The sequence below is a fragment of the Vigna unguiculata genome, chromosome 9 (genome assembly GCF_004118075.2).
Source record: "Vigna unguiculata cultivar IT97K-499-35 chromosome 9, ASM411807v1, whole genome shotgun sequence".
In the NCBI taxonomy this organism is placed as follows: Eukaryota; Viridiplantae; Streptophyta; class Magnoliopsida; order Fabales; family Fabaceae; genus Vigna; species Vigna unguiculata.
Genome location: NC_040287.1, coordinates 4667086 through 4684029, shown reverse-complemented (window position 1 = coordinate 4684029; position 16944 = coordinate 4667086). Strand labels below are relative to the sequence as shown.

Sequence of the window (16944 nt, the reverse complement as noted above, 5' to 3'; positions counted from 1 at the left end):
TGAATTTTGTGAAGAGTTGACTTTTGCAATGAGAGTTGACTTTTGCAAGTGACGGTACCTCAATAATTAAAAAAAATGATATGGAGAAAAAAACTGAATAATGAAAAAAAGGATTGATAACATTTGAAAAGAGAAAAAAAATTAATATGTTAAAAAATAAACCGTCAAACTTTGTTAAAAATAGCAAAAAAAAGTCTATCAAAATATCATTCTTTTTACTAATTATAATTCCAGGAATCTCCATTGAAACACAAAATTAATATCCCATAATTCATGTCTGAGATTAGAGCATCAGAATAGATAGTTCTATCAGACAAACTTAAAAATCAAACCCCAAATCACATTCTCAACAAACATGATTATCATTATTCAATGATACATACCAAAATGTTCCAAAAGGTCATCACTTTTACACATAGCAAGGGGCATTCAGAACTGAAAAGGAGTTAGGGAAATTTAAAAACAAACACAGAATGAATGTGTCCCAGCAAATATCAGAAGCACACGTTGCAACAGTTACTTCCGAGTTCATTACTCTAAGGAATATTTTGGACAAGTAGGAAACACAATGTGCATGGAAACTTTATATGCATATGTAGTGGGACAAAGGACAAATAAATAACCGAAGCTAAATCTACGGTTTACACAATACAGACACTTCTGTTTCCATCTGAGTTACATTTGAATGAGAAGCAGGGGCCAAGAAATTGATTAGTCAATATGACACAGTAAGATTAAGATTTAGACACTATGAATGAACAATTGAAGAAACCGATGATGCCTTGTCACTGATAGAACAACTTTTCTTGTGCTTTACATGTCTTTCCTTCAACTTCTCAACCTTACTATTTGCTGCATTGTTGTTCTGGTTGCTCACTGACCCTTCTTGAGCACTACACATCTGAGACTTCATCTTGAACCCAAGTTTCTTAGAAACAGTTCCCCAAGCGCTTGATCCCTTTGAACGACCCAATTTCTCAATCTCCTGCCTCATGTTTGAACACTCCTTTTCCAGCTCAGACACCCTCATCCTCATGTTGTCCATTCCCACCTTCAAAACCTGATTTTCCTTCACCGCCGACGCCCACCCACCCTCCGTCGATCCCACAAGCCCGCTTCGCAGCTGCCTCGATCCGTCTAGGTTATCCGAAACCATGAAGCAACCGGCGATTGATGTCCGGAGCTGGAGCTGCTCAAAAAACAGAACTTGAAAAATTATTCTGATCGGTAGCCTCTCGTTCTGCGCCGCGTGCGTGCATGCCTCTAATGAGAGCTTCTGGCAATCCATCAGCCTGCATAGCTGCTCTCTCTCAGACTCCACCAACCATGGGTGAGACTGTAGTTTGGTGTCACCATCATGAATCAGTCCAAATTAGTTAGAAGAGTGAAAAACCATGGTTAGAATTTAGAAGGAACATGTTATAATTTGAAACATTCTTCAGGTGAAGTATGAGTTAAACATGAGCTAAGCTAAGTATATCAAAAACAAGCTAAACAATGATCATGTAATGATATAAACCAATTTGGTGTGGTGTGGTGTGGATATGTACCTTCAAGTAAATATCTAATGCACGATATAAACCATCATCCAAAGGCCTGGCATACTCTGGAACTGCTGCTGCAAGGGCCTGAAACTTTGGAAGTTTTAAGTTAATATCTGGGGCAACCTCTGCGAGGTAACCATCAATCAGCTTGGCTACCATGGTGATTGGTGTTAATGAAGGCGATCCGATCAATTGACCATCGTCGATCGAGCATGGAGAGGCACAGCCAGTAGCCTGATCCATGGCAAGGAAATGGTCAAGAATTCTTTGCACACAGTCAACATTGTAAAGTGTCTCCATAGAGTATGAGAAATTTGGCATCAAGAGATCTTCTAGAGTAGCTTGGTCAAGCTGCATGCCGATCCGTTTCTCCAAATTTGATATGCAAGAAGGGCTCACTCGTAGAATCATGGCCGTTCGAAGTAGACCAAACAAGAACTTTGTTTGGACCAGGCCCTTCTGCATTGGTAGCAAACCATCAATCTCTTCCAGTAGGATCTTCTGGTCATCTTCAGACAGTGGAGACCCTACCTGTGTCAGCCGGGTGCTGGACTCGCCGGAAACCTGGCGCCGGTTTAGCATAGGCAGATATGTTTTAGCATAGAAAGCAAGAGAACCAGCAATAATCTCCTGCCTAATGCCTCTCGATTCCATGACAGCTATTAGTCTCTTATAAAGAGGTAAACTTAAATTTGATACATCCTCATACCACCAATCTGCACTTGAATTTTTTGGTCTTGCACCGGTACTTATTCCATTCCACAAAACACTTCCACCAGGGCTCTGCAAAGGACCACCACGCTCCAGCACCGGCCACCCGAATAGATTTGGGTCGGTAGACGCCTTTGCTGCGAGTGACTCGATGCATCTTTTCACAATGTGGAGCTCTTCGGCATGGGCCAAAACATCATCACAGGTTTCAAGTGCCCTCAGAGAGTCTTTCCAACTGCGGAGGACCACTTGATTGAAAAAGGTTTCAGCCTGTGAAATAAGATTCCCTTCACCATATTCCTCGGTCATTTCTAGACGCTCTGCTGCACACCACAGGTACACAACATTTGATGCTGTAAGTTCAAGTTTCACTCCATAGCAGAATTTTGCCACAAGTTCAAATGTTTTGGCACCACCAGGAATGTCACTGAGTGATATTACACATTCTTCTTCTGATTCAGTAGCCTCAGCGATCATTCTTTCCAGAACCCCACTTCTAGAGAGCAAAGGAAACTGCATTAAGCATGAATTTGATTTAGCTTAGTTCACAAAAACTTTACACTCAAAATAACGAGAGAAAGCTTTTAGATGGAAAAATATTTTGACTAAGAAGGTAATATCAAACATGTACGAAATGATATATTGAGGAAAATGGAGTTACAACTTGGCACTGTTTTCCAAGAAATGGAATAAAATACTGCTCCTTGATGTATTACATTTGCATAACGTTCCTAGACAATAACAACATTTCTCAAGTTTTTAATAACACAAACATGCCCAACTACAATTACATTTAACAGTGGCAGTGTCTTTATTTTGAACTACTATTATAATGACAGCATAATCCTAAAATCTGATCAAATCTAGCAAATTTTTAAGTGACTAGATCAAATTCTAAACTAGTTAGAAATTTAAGGAAACTGATGTTTGAATAGTGCAACAACTGGATGAGATGAACATAAACTAAAAGAATAGGTTTATGTACATATATTATACCTTGTGAAGATGGAAGGACATCTCTCCAACTTCAACAACTATATCACTAGGAAGACCAGTCGTACAGAACCTATGGTTATAACAGCAATGAAAATGACAGATTATATAACTGTGAATGTGACGAAATTTAAAAGAAAAAGAAAAATTATAACAGGCACATTGCATCTTCAATCAGTTTGAACTCAGAACAATCACATTTATAAATGGCTTACTTTATAAAGCCATGACAGAACAGAAAAATGCCAGAAGATTCATACCAATTCATACAACAAGCATGAAGAAAAACTTCAGATTAGTTCTTCAAAGACCATGAACAAAATAAATCAAATTAAGCATTCATAGAACAAGATAAAAATCTTCATTGACAAATCCGTTTTTATCATATTGGCACCAAAGTGGAACAACCCTCATTTCATACACAGGAAGAACAGATTAGACCTTTGCCATGCATTCATGTTTCACCAATTATATCAAATTACTAGAAAGGGAAGGAACTCATTGTCCACTTTTCATTCACGCTTTACACGTAGGCCTCACGCACCAAACCTGAACTTGACATATGAAGATCTAACAAGAAAGACTGATAAACAGAGAAAGGAGTTCAATATTCTGAACCAATATAAACTCTTGACGAAACAAGCAAACATTCAGTACACGTACAGCTTAAAAGTAGATAAAAACGTTTTTCCCAAGTTTAGACTTCACAACACACAGAAAAAAACGTCACACTCGAAGAGAGAGGAGAGAGAGAACACAAACAACAAAACTGCAATTTACAGAGCAAACAAAAGGATAAGGCAAGATACCAGGCCTGCCCTTGACGCTGAAAAGCATCAGCTTTGGAACCCAATTTCACGCAGGCCATTTGCTCGAATCCTCAAAAGAGACAACAATTGATGAACAAAACCAAGTGAAGAACAGATCTAACACCAATTGAATTTGAAACACAACCAAACCCTTCACAAACACTGCACCACGCAGCACAACTCGGTCTCAAATTCACCCTCCACGAAATTGATTCACAATGCAGTATCTTTCCATGCCCTTCCTCAAAAGAGACAACCTTTATCAAAATTCCGAGCACCCCAACAAACCCAAAGGCCGAATCCACCACAAGATTCAATCAATATAACACCACCACCTCAAAAACCCTAGAACCACTCCACTATCGGTAGGGTACGAAAAACACAAACACCCACTTCCCAAAAAAATAAAAATTGATCCCCAGAAACCTAAATTCCTTATCACCACTCAGTTTAGGTCAACAACCCAGTTCTCTACCCCTAACAAACAAACAAACAAAAGGAAAAGGCCTAAACCAAACTAACGGAGACAAAAGGGGCTAAACAAAACCCACTCAAACCCATCAAAGAAAAAGTACTAACAGTAACAGCTTGGTTAAATAGAAAGCATTGACTCCCTCTAAATGCAAGCATGTGTGTGGAAAGTTTTAATTTTGGGACATGGGACAATGTGTAACATTAATGGCTTTGGCATCTCAAAGGGTAAACCTCAGCACCCAAGTGGGGTCCGTGCCTTCAAATACACTCATTGCTCTTTTCTCGAACATGGAATCTCCATTAATAAAATATTAATAGTAATAACAATAATCAATAATTTCTATCACAGAGAGTAAACTGGATTTGACTTGGGAGAACAAGAACAGTTGAAGATGGAAGTAAAATCGGTTTGGTATTTTGTATTTATTAGGAGAATTCCTTTGTTTATTGCGAGTGTCGGTATCTTATGAGCGGAACCAAGGCCCCCAGCTAGGCCATGTGCGTTACCAGCGCACCTGCCGTTGAGTGTTGAACTTCAAAAATCACATTTTTATCTTTTTCTTTTTTCTAATTTCTTTTTCGCCCAATCAGAAATTTGTAAAAAGTCAAAATATTTCAAAGCAGATAAACAATTTAAAAAAGAAAGTTGTTTTAAATATAATCGAACCAAATTCCACCTTCCATTTTATTACTATTTTTATTTTTCTGTTTAAAATAATATGAAAATCAGCATTTCGCTCTGTCAGTGAACCCATGAACAGACCACACCGAGAAAAACATAATCTTCCAGAAAATCATGTCAGACAAGACTGTTTCATTTTCTCCTCTTTTCTTTCTAATCCCATAAGAAAAGAGAAAAAAAACTTTTATTATTTTTATTCTCGTAGGAGAGAGGTGGATTAAAGAAAATAAAAATTTAACTATATTTTATATGCTCTTCATTGTTCCGGAATCGTACTTTTTAATTTACGGAACCTGTAATGTAGTTTTTTTCGGCTTAAACGTGTCAGATTTTTTTTTTAACTATGCATCTATTTTTTAAAACTATCAAAGTACGATGGTTCATTTAATGTTGGATTTTTCTATAGTTTGATTTAATGTGTAAATTTCTAGTCATTTTCTAGATTTGATAATCTCGTTACTTTATTCAAATTATCAGACTTGGCATTTATAATTTGTTTGACTATTAAGATATAAAAATCAAAAACTACTTTATTCAAATTTATCGAACTTAATATTTAAAATTTTGTTGACTATTAAAGTATATATTTATCAACCTTGAAATAAATTTTCAATTTGACCATGATTAAAAATATAATATGAACGATAAAAAATAAAATATACTGTATTTTTTATTCTTTTATTGTTTATGGAGTCTCTTACCCAATAAAATTATAATCCAAGACTTTACTTTGCGCATAACATATGATGTTAAGTGTCCTTACCAAAAACTTACAAAGAGTTCTCACAACCACAGTTTAAGTAATTTCTTAAAAAGTTTTGTTCTTCATTTATAGAATCTCGTTTTATTAAAGTGTGCGCGGCGAAGAGAAAATGTGGTGTACAACATGTGACATTTTTAAAATTCTATTTGTAACATGTTTGGATATTGATTTATGATCATATATCTAATATATAATGTTCTAGAATTAATGTAATAATGTTGATATTTAGTACACATGGTATAAATATTTGCCATATGTGTATTCGATATTTTACCAAACTATATTTCAGACTCAATTTCAATATATATTTCATTTGAATTCATATTGTATATTGTATTTAATTTTGGTCTTTATATTTGCGTTAATATTAATTATTCGCTCAAGGTAGGTTGGATTTAGTTGGAGGCCGAATGAAGTGAGTAGGCTCAGATATATTTAATATTTCGAATTCAACTTCAAATTGAATATATTTTATTTCAATTTCAAACTGTACGTACTTCTTTAATATATTTGTACGTTATGTAAAAAATAAATAAGATTTAATTAGTCGGATAGTACCTATTTATTTTTATTTAGATGTGTTAATTTAGTATTTATTTTTAAAAATGTGTTCATCTAATTCCAATTTTTTAAAAGACAAAAATTACTAAAGTTATTAACTTAATTCATAAATTTTTACTACTAAATTTTAATATAAATATCAATACTTAATTTTGTAAGTCATTTTAAATATCAATATCGTTAACAATAATAATAATTCTTTGCTTAAAATGACCTAATTAAAATATCACTTCAAAAATTAAGACTCAATTGACATATTTAAAAACAAATACCAAACTTACATATTAAAAAAAAAGTTAAATATGTTTTTAGTCCCTCAAGTTTCAGTGAATTTTGGAATTAGTCCCTCTTCTAAACTTGATACCAATTTAGTCCTTCATCTTTAGAAATATGTGGATTTAGTCCTTTTTACCAAATTTTGTTAAGTTTATTTGACATTTTAAATGCATTATATGATAATATTTAAGTTGATATTGAAGCAAAAATGTGTCAAACAGTGTAAACAATTCAAAAATTATCATGAAATGCGCTGAAACGTCAGATAAATTTAATAAAATCTGGTAATAAGGACTAAATTCACACATTTCTAACGATAAAGGACTAAATTGGTATCTAATTTTGAAGAATGACTAATTCCAAAATTCACTAAAACTTGAGAGACCAAAAACATATTTAACCCCAAAAAAAATCATCAGAATAATTAAACCAATAAATAAAACTGCGAAAAATGGTTCGGAAAAGCAACATCACACTTACTTGCACCACCCAATCTCTTGCTTTCTTAAACCCATTCCTATTTGGAATATTTCTTCCTGTACCCCCATGGTTTCTTTCTGCACTTCTATCGGTGTGTACAAATTAGAATCCATAGTCTCGATCAGCTATTTTTATGTTGTTATGGCCTTTTCTCATCTCCTTATACTACTATCTCTTTGGTCGTCTATTTTTTCTTTTTGTCTTACATTTTCTAATTTTTATATTTCCTTTATTTAGAAGATATCAGCACATATAATACATTCTGATAGAAGTTTTATTTTTATTTATTCTTTGTCTTCAACAATGATTCTCAGAATTAAATATTTTTATGTAAAAGGTGACTTTTGAATTGTGCAATTTGAAAAACAATTCTATATTATATTATCAAAAAAAAATTTAAAATGAAAAAATACTCAAAAATTGGATAATTTAGAAATTTATTTTTTATACAAAAATATAACTCTGAATTGCAAAATCTAAAAATTAAAAAAAAATTCTACATCACACAATTTATAAGTAAAAATTAACTTATAGATTACGCAATCCATAAATCAATAATAAAAAAATATTCAGTGATAATTTTTCAATTTATTAAGAAATTATTTTAAATTTTTTTAACTAGTTTTAATTTATGCAGGAAACTAAATTCATGATCATATGAAATAGTTCAGAATTATAAGTGCGCGAATCAACATTATGATATATGTTATAATTAAAGTACTTTCAATGCAATTTTTCATAAGAAAAAAGTTAAAGAGAGATAACATTGTTTTCATTAATTGTTAAAAGAAAATTTTAAATTGTCGTGCAAGAAGAATTAATTTATGATAAATTGTTTTGAGTATGTATAAAATTTTTAAAGTTTATTTGGATTTAAATTCTCAATTTTCTATAGTCAAATATGAGATGTCTAGTGGCGTTCACTTAAGTTTAGCTAAAATCTAACAAAATCAAAAAATAATTTTAATGGTTTTTTTACCTGAGTGGGAAGCCTGTCGTTTGAACAACATCTTATGTCGCTTGGGCTAGAAGTTATCACTTAACCGACAAAATAGAAATTTGGCTATTTTCGCTTAAGCTAGAGTTTACTTGTTTGAGTCAAAGTTACAAATTTTCACTTTGTTTTTAACATCCAAACTCAAATAACACAAATCACTAAAATCTCACATGCATTCTTCAATTCGACACATCAAAACACAATTAAAGACCACGATAAGTAGTTCATATCAAAATTAAATAAAACCTAGTTTCCCTTACCTTGAATGTGGACAAAAACTAAAACAATAAATATCCCAAGGTGATTTTGAGCACAAAAACCTCAATTCAACCTAGATAAGCCAAAAGTACACAAACACAAAGAAAAATAAGACTCTAATCATGATCAAAGCAAAAATCAACACTCCAAAACAAAAAATAGAAGACAAAGATTAGATTTTTAACTTACATAAATGAAGATTTTGTTTAAGTTGATTTGGAAAGAACTCTACCACAATCTCAAATGTGGCCTTTGATTCAAGAAAATATGAAAATTAGATGAAAAAAAGGATAAAACATATTGAGTTGGATGAAGAATACAAATGGGTCGAGAGAAAGAAAAGGGACATACATTTTTAGATACCAAAATTACTTAATTTGTGTTTAAAAAAGAAAAAGGTTTTACGATTTACATGTATTGATTTCATACATTTCTTTCTATGAAAAAACATAATAAATATATTATATACTTTTAAAAATCATGTACAATAGATATACAAGTTAAGATACTTTTTCACACAAACCAACAACACTTACTTATCGTATAATTTTATTTAAACAATTTATTTTGATGAAATTGGTTAAGGTTTGTAACCCATTTGTTTATTTTCATTCATCATGACTAACATGTTATTTATGTCTATCTGTCCTTCAAATTACAACTTTTTATCTGATTAAGCACAATGTTAAAACTTATTACAATTTTTATTTGAAAAAATCCTATGCACTTCACATCAAATAAAACTATTATTAATTTTTAAGTATGCAAATTACTACTCTAGGCAATAAATGAAGAACATATCTTATTAAATGCATTTGTTTGGTTGGTATAAGATGAGTAAAAAAAGTAGGTGGTGAAAAATAATATTTTTACTGTTTGGTTGAAATTAAATAGAATGAGTGGGTTTTTTCACTTACTCTTCCTTGCGTCCATTGCAACACCATTTATTGAAAATTAGGTAGGCTTGATAATTGTTTTTAGCTTAATTTTATTTTCAGTCTCTTCAGTATAAAAGGAATATAATTTTGGCTTTCTAAATTAAAAGAAATGATTTTGTCCCTTATATTAATTTTTTTGTCTAAATATTAAATTTGAAAGACTAAAAATTATTTTAGTTTTTAAATTTAGCATTTAAGGACTCAAATCGTATGTTTCAAATTTAAAATATTAAAACGAACTCCTTAAAATTTAGAAAATAAAAGTTATATTTACTTTAAAGTTTAGAAAATCAAAGTTATATTTACTTCACATTTTAGGTAGCAAGAGTATAATTAAGTTTTATTGTTTTTTTAAGAAAATAACTTTGGTATTAGTAGAGGTCTAGTAAATAATTACTTCACAAATCGCAAATAATTACATGAAACTTTCGAAATCATGAGAGGATTTAACAATTATCTCTTGAAATAATTAAAAGATGTAACAACTAAATAGTTGTTAAAGAGGATTCAACAATTGTTTATTTCTAATATTGTTGGAAAATAATTACATATTGAAGGGTAAATCAAGAAAATAAATTGTACATTAAATAAGATCAAATGTAATATTTTATGTTGACCATTTTTTTTTTATGAATACGGATTACCAATATTTCAAAGTTTTGTTTGATTTAATTAAGTAATAGGTAATTAAAATCTGGTCAACTATCACACGTGAAAAATATAATACTTTTCATTCTCCAAATGCATTCATAATGTTAAAATATGGTTTCCGAACTTAATTAACTATAATCTCATTTTGTACCTCCAAATAGAAAAACAAAATTATATGCAGTTTGTTATATTTTTGTAATATATAAAATTCAAAATATATTATATTTGTTGGGGTTAGATATGTCTCCGATGTTTGAACTTTAAAGAAAAATTATAATTTTAATTTACATGAAACTTTGATCCTCAATTTTTAAAAACAAATAAAAATAGTCATTTTAATTCAATTAGATTCAATCTTTTGACATTTAAGTTATAGTTTTTTTTTTCTCAAAATTTAAGGATTAACATGTATAAAAGTTTCATACATAGATGAATTCTAAATTTAAATTAAAGTTGAGGAACTAAATACATATTTAATCTTATATTTTATAAAAAAAATAATTACATTGATAAGTTAATTAATTTGACTTTTATTCACATAAAACACATAATTTAAGATTTTACTTTCACTTTTTTTTAATAGGTATAATTTGTTGTAAAGTGTAATTTATATTGTCATGGTTTTGATCTTTCATATTTTGTATTTATTTTTTCTTTTTCAATTTAATAAATTTTTATGTGATAATAATGATGGACATTAGTACAATGGTAAAGTTCATAATTATGATTAATATAAATTTATTTAAAAAATAATTTTTTTTCTTATTTCTTTAAATATCCCTCAATACTTACTTTTGTTCACTTTTCACGTTTTTTTTTTACAAAAAGTGTTATTTGTTGTGTAGACCAATATATGAGATTGAGTACATCATTCTTGAAAAGAAAAAAAAAAACTATCAAAACCTTTTTTAAACAATTGAACTCAAACCCAAATTGACTTAGACTCATGTGAGATTTGTACTTTTATTTTTTCTCTTTTGGATACCTTTTGGAAAATCTATAACAATAAGATAGATAGAAGGGTTTGTGGGACATGATCCCATGCATTTGAACCAAAAATTTTGACAAAGAAAAATTGGAAGAAAAATTTGGCAGCAGAAAGCTAATAAGAAAAAGCACATGCACTCCCTTAGCTCATAAGTAACATGGATAACCATGCCACAAAATACACACAAAAAAAAAGTATTAAATTTTTGTTATTATAAGAACCAAAATTGGTGTATTACATTATTGTTCAAGCATGGTTGGCCAATGCCAAAACAATAATAATATTAGGTCATAAAGTAACACTTTTTGTGGTCACTCAAAAAGTTAGAAAAAGAAGATAATTTTGCATAACTTTCAAATAACTTGATCACTAATCATAAACATTATATGTATCTTAAACTCTAAGATATCACCCATACCACTTGTTGCTGCCTCAGCATTCCACTTATTACAATGAAAAACTCTTCTTACTTTTTTACGATTTCAATTTTGATTCACCATTTATGCAATTTCTCTATCAATTTCATGATAATTGAATTTATCACGAAGTTAACAAAATTTGAAACTAACTTTCACATGTCCATAGTTAAATCATTACATTGCTATTTGTATAGACACAGTTATATCGAACCTATTGAAAATAGGTTTTATTTTTTACTTTTTTTCTTTGTGGTCCAAATACATACCCCAGTAATAGATCTCTTCCAACATTCTTAAAGAAACCCAAGTATAATGTTCATGTTTCTTTGTCCATAGTTTCACACTTTATCATTAATAATTAACTACCATGATTATTGTTAGTGTGAAAAACAAAACCAAATCAGTGTCCCATGCTACCAGGTAATATGTCTCATGTGAAGTTCTATAATTTGAGAAAGGTGTTCTTTTTCTCTCTCATAGCTAACACCCTCTTCCATTTTTCCATTTACCTTGGCAATGCAAAGCTGTTCAAGAGTTTTCTCTCTATCATCGCATGCTCCAACATCATCTTTTTCACACACCCTTCAAAGTTATCTTCTTCTTCTAAGCAGAACCAGCAACATAAAACTTCAACCACGTGCTCTGCTTCTGATAGGTAGTAATACCTCCAATTTTTCTTCTTCTTCGTTCTCTCTCTCTCTCTGCTGTGGTCTTTGTGCCGTTTTTCTTCTTTTCTTTGGATGCTTCTCCCTCTCTCGGGTCTCGAGCTTTGTTTCTCTCTCTCTGTTCTGTAAAGAAGGAGCAAAGTGGGTTTCTTTTGAACGCTTTTTTTAAAACCAGAAGAAGATTCACCTTTCTGTCTTCACATTTTACCATACCCAAATGCCTGTGTGTGGTGAGTTGCAAACTGCAATTGCAATTGGCTATGCGTTTTTGTATGACTGTTCTTGGAGTGACCTCTGTTGCAGACAGATTCTTTGTCAGAAACATTGTTTTTTTTTTCTATTTTTAAATTTTTTTCCAACATTTTAATATCCCTGTGCTAATAGCTTAGTGTTATATGTTCTTTTGTGTGTGTGTGTGTGTGTGTGTGTTTGAAGCTTTTTCCTGTTGTTGTTTCCCCCATATTGAGTTTGGTCATGGCAACTGTTTACATTGTGCTTTTTTCTAGCAATACTCTCTGGAGTGAGTATTGAACACACTGTTATAGATTCTGGGTTAGTTATTGGGGTTTTGACAATCATGTAAGAAATTCGTTGGAAAAATTAATGAAGCAGGGGAGTTGAATATGTTGGGTGTGGTTATTTTGTGGGTATGGTTGACAACTGTGAAATATTTCTAATTGGGTGTCTTTTTTGTGTGCTGCGTTTAGTTTTTGTCTTCCTTGTGGTTTAGTAATTACATTTGTTTGTTTTGTGTATTGTAGGTGACAAGTTTTTGGATATTGAAATACTGAAAACGTTGTGAAGACTATTGGATAGTGGAATCTAGTGATGAACCATACAATCTGAGTTTTTGGCAATACAATGTTTGTTATATAGTTATTTTGAATAAAAACTATAGAAACTTCATCAAGATACTTTTCTGACACCCTTTGACTTGTGAGATCTGTATATTCCAAAATGGGTTGTGTTTTGTCAAGTATTGATGAGGATGAGAAGGTTGGTAGGTGCAAGGAAAGGAAGAGGTTGATGAAACAGTTGGTGAAAATTAGAGGGGATTATTCTGATTCCTTATTGGCTTATTTGAAATCACTGAGAAACACTGGTGCCACCCTGAGGCAATTCACTGAGTCTGATACAATTGAGTTTGAAACTGCATCCCCGCCACTACCACCGCTACCACCGCCGCCGCGGCCTTTTTTTCTCACTGACAAGAGTATGGTGCAGGAGGATGAGATGCTAGAGACAGATGACACCAATGTTCCTCCACTGCAAATTGATCCAAGTTTGAGTTCATTACGGCTGTATCGATGCCCTGATAGAAACGAAATGGTGGAACCAGTGGAGGAGGATAATTGGGAAGAAACCAAAACAGAATTTGAGGATGAAGAAGCAGAAGCTGCTGTAATTGCTGAAAAATTGCGTAGGGGAAAGCAACAGTTGGTAGAATCAGTTGATGAAAATTCCTCTGCAATAAGTTTGTGTAGAAAAGATGCTACAACTATGCCTGTTACAGTTTATAGAAGTGGGAAAACATTGGAGGGTATAGGTAAAGAGTTGGATGAGCAATTCTTGAAAGCATCTGCATGTATTAAGGAAATTGCTGTTCTTATTGATATCAGTGGAGGAGATACTCTTCTGCGGCAGAATTCTGGGCGTCATGATAGTAAGGCTTTTTTTCTTTTACTGTGTCCTTTTAAGATGTTGGAAGTTCTGTAATGATGAATTTTGGTAGATTATTCTAAATTTTTGAAATTGTGGTGTCTTCATTATAAGCTATGTTTTATGAAGTATGATTGTAGTAATATATCATATACAGTCTTATCTGAACTTCGTCCATCGAATAACTATCAAGCTTAATCCCATTCGGTGTTTCGTGATATACCATGTTGTGTGGCAGGTTTATTATGCTTAACAATTGTTTAAGACATCATTCATTTCCGATGTTGTTTTGGTGCTGACATGTTTTTACTGTGGCTATGTTATTTGAAGGGAAGAGAGGCAATTCTGCAAAGGTCTTCAGTGTACTGTCATGGAGTAGGCATTCAAAATCACCACCATCCACCAAAGATTGTGCTGAATTTTCTGGTCGTAGTGAACCATGCAAGCCTGGAGCTCATTGTGCCACACTTAAAAAGTTATATTCGGCAGAGAAGAAACTGTTCAAAGCAGTAAAGGTTAGCTAATGAATCTGGCTATCTGATTTCATAGATAGGAAATTTGAAAGTTGCCAATAAAGGAATACTGTAATAGGGTTGATTGGATGTTGTTTTATGTTGATCATTGTCTTCTTTCTTTTCATCTGAATGGAAATCTTTGCTTTTGGATTTTAAATCTTAGAGCATGATTGTTCTTGTCTCATTGTTAAAATGTCATACAATGTAGGAAGAGGGAATTGTTGCCTTGGAGTTCGATAGAAAGTCGTCATTATTGCGTAAACAAGAGGATGAGAACCTTGACATGGTGAAAATTGACAAAACTCGATCATGTGTTGAGAAGTTGGAGTCTGATTTAATAAGCTTACGGCAGTGCATCAGTGAAACAACTTCATCAATTTTGGAAATGATAGATGAGGAGCTTTTACCCCAGCTGGTTGCATTAACTGCAGGGTAGATTTTGTCTGAATCAATGCATGACACTTGTTGTAACTCAATGATGTGTTAATATGAATCTAACTTAATGAATACTTTTGGTTGTTCTGTAGGTTGGCACAAATGTGGAGAACAATGCAGGAGTCCCATGAAGCCCAAACACTCATCTCCCAGCACTTGAGTAACCTCAGTGATAATCACAGCACGATACTAAATTCTGAATATCATCCCCAGGCTACAATTCAGTTTCAGACTGAGGCCTCTTATTGGTATAGCAACTTTTGCAAACTTGTAAAATCTCAACGGGAGTATGTGAGGATCCTCCATGAATGGATTAAGCTTACCGAGAGCCTCAGGGATGGTCAAGAAAGTAGCAATCATTCTTCTGTTCTTACTATTTGTGAACATTGGGAGCGTGGGCTTAATGACTTACCAGAAAAGGTACTTTTGGGTCAAAACTCGATGTCAATATTTTTGCCTTGGGCTTTGTTTATTCTTGACAGGAAAAATACAAAATCTGTTGTCATAACTGTTTTCCTACTTCATTTCTTTCTCTCACAACTGAAGAATCTTAACTTTTAAAAATTCAAACTATTCCAACTGCTTTGTTTTGGCTGCAATGCTATCTTGTTCTAGTGTTTTCATCTAGTATACACCAGCTGTTAGAATCCAAGTGTGAGTTCCATATCGGAAATCCAAGTATGAGTTTAAGTTTCACACGGAGTAAAAATGAGAAAGTTGAGTACCATATAAAGATGAAAACCTATAAATCATTGTTTTAAAGTTTTGGGTTGAGAGTGATACTCTTATGTGGTTGAACTCAGATCTCATTGGTGTTGTTTCTCTCGGTGAATTCTCCCCTCTCATTTGATCCGTCATTTATTTGACACTAGCTACTGTGTACTTGTTCTTGGCTTCATTCCAGATTGTGCTAGTTCTGTGTGTCTATGTAAACTTCAAACTTTAGGGTCTGATACTAAATTACAGATATCATCTGATTAACTAATTCTTCCAAAAGTTTAAACTAAGTCTTAATTCAATCAGTTTCTCTGCACAAAAATTCTGGTTTCAAAACATTAATTGCTTTATTGTATTAAGACTGTGCAGAAGTTGGTTTGAAAGATTAAATCTTGTTTGAATAAACACTTTCTTTTCTCCATATTACCAAACATCTTGACGAATTTCATGAGTTGATTTTCTTATGAATACCAAGATTTTCAAATTTGCTGACATTCTGGGTGGTTGCAGGCGACCTCTGATGCAATAAAAAGCCTTTTGTCATGCATCCGATCCATAACTTCTCAGCAGACAGAGGAACACAACATTCTGAAAAGGTTAGAGAAACTTGAAAGGAAATTCCAAAAATGTGTGAACACCTTGGCTGAGATGCAGCAGAGAATAGATGGAGATATAGCTGATACAAGCCCCAGGCATCCAATCCATGTTAAGAAGAGTGAAACAGAAGAAATTAAGAAGCAAGTGGAGAATGAGAGAGCAAATTATTTGGATGCTGTTCAGTATAGTAGGGCCATGACCCTTGATCAGCTACAAACTACACTTCCCCCACTCTTCCATTTACTCATGGAATTTTCAAGTGCTTCATCCCATGCTATTGAGCTTATCAATGCCCCCACTGAAGCCATTTGAGTAGAGTGCAGGGATATTGCACCTCATAACATTTTTATTACTGTCTGGTGCTTTGGATAGTTTGAGAAGAAAAAATATATACATTTGTATATTGTAGATTGTGTTTGTCAGTTTGTGAACTGACACAAAATTGTGTTGATGGTATCAAAATTAAACTCTTTTGTATATCCCTTCCATGCCACCGTATTCTTAACTTTTTAATGGGGGTTGAAGGTTATCTTTTATGTGGAACAAATGAAAAGAAAAGTAAAGGAAGAAGAGTATGAAGTGATTCTATCATATAATTATAATATATGAAAGTTAATATAAAAAGATTTTTTTTTGATATCAACGTTTTTCATGACTTAAATAAAGCATGAGTTAAATATATTTTTGGTCTTCAACTTCTAGTAAAAATTAAAATTAGTCATTTTTAAAAATTTTGAATCAATTTAGTCTCTCATATTTAGAATGTGTGGATTTAATTTTTTAAATCAAATTTTTTGAAGTTTGTTTCACAT

The 16944-nt window shown here is 32.3% G+C and overlaps 2 protein-coding genes across 3 annotated transcripts; one reads left to right on the top strand and one right to left on the bottom strand.

Annotated features, from left to right (window-relative positions):
• Positions 1-478: 478 nt before the first annotated feature.
• Positions 479-4914, bottom strand: LOC114163131 (BTB/POZ domain-containing protein At1g30440). The gene is made up of 4 exons (XM_028047247.1): positions 4058-4914; positions 3252-3321; positions 1551-2768; positions 479-1336 (listed from the first exon to the last, which is right to left on the bottom strand). The coding sequence occupies exons 1-4, from the start codon at positions 4114-4116 to the stop codon at positions 749-751; spliced, it is 1935 nt and encodes a 644-aa protein (XP_027903048.1). The 5' UTR covers positions 4117-4914; the 3' UTR covers positions 479-748.
• A 7054-nt stretch (positions 4915-11968) lies between these two features.
• On the top strand, positions 11969-16699 carry LOC114164095 (nitrate regulatory gene2 protein). Of its 2 annotated transcripts, none has more exons than XM_028048609.1 (6): positions 11969-12199; positions 12971-13872; positions 14199-14383; positions 14592-14815; positions 14911-15238; positions 16046-16699. In XM_028048609.1, the coding sequence occupies exons 2-6, from the start codon at positions 13167-13169 to the stop codon at positions 16442-16444; spliced, it is 1842 nt and encodes a 613-aa protein (XP_027904410.1). In that variant the 5' UTR covers positions 11969-12199; positions 12971-13166; the 3' UTR covers positions 16445-16699. The 2 variants fall into 2 exon arrangements, with proteins under 2 accessions (XP_027904410.1, XP_027904411.1); XM_028048610.1 differs by lacking the exon at positions 11969-12199 and adding an exon at positions 12240-12439.
• Positions 16700-16944: the final 245 nt, after the last annotated feature.

Bases quoted from the DNA above. Each gene is read 5' to 3' on its own strand.
- LOC114164095 (XM_028048609.1), top strand. From the start codon at position 13,167: ATGGGTTGTGTTTTGTCAAGTATTGATGAGGATGAGAAGGTTGGTAGG. The intron at 14,384-14,591 runs GTTAGCTAATGA...CATACAATGTAG, and splicing joins AACTGTTCAAAGCAGTAAAG to GAAGAGGGAATTGTTGCCTT. The intron at 15,239-16,045 runs GTACTTTTGGGT...GGGTGGTTGCAG, and splicing joins TTAATGACTTACCAGAAAAG to GCGACCTCTGATGCAATAAA.
- LOC114163131 (XM_028047247.1), bottom strand. From the start codon at position 4,116: ATGGCCTGCGTGAAATTGGGTTCCAAAGCTGATGCTTTTCAGCGTCAA. The intron at 3,322-4,057 runs GTATCTTGCCTT...TTATAACCATAG, and splicing joins CAGCGTCAAGGGCAGGCCTG to GTTCTGTACGACTGGTCTTC. The intron at 2,769-3,251 runs GTATAATATATG...TGCTTAATGCAG, and splicing joins TGTCCTTCCATCTTCACAAG to TTTCCTTTGCTCTCTAGAAG.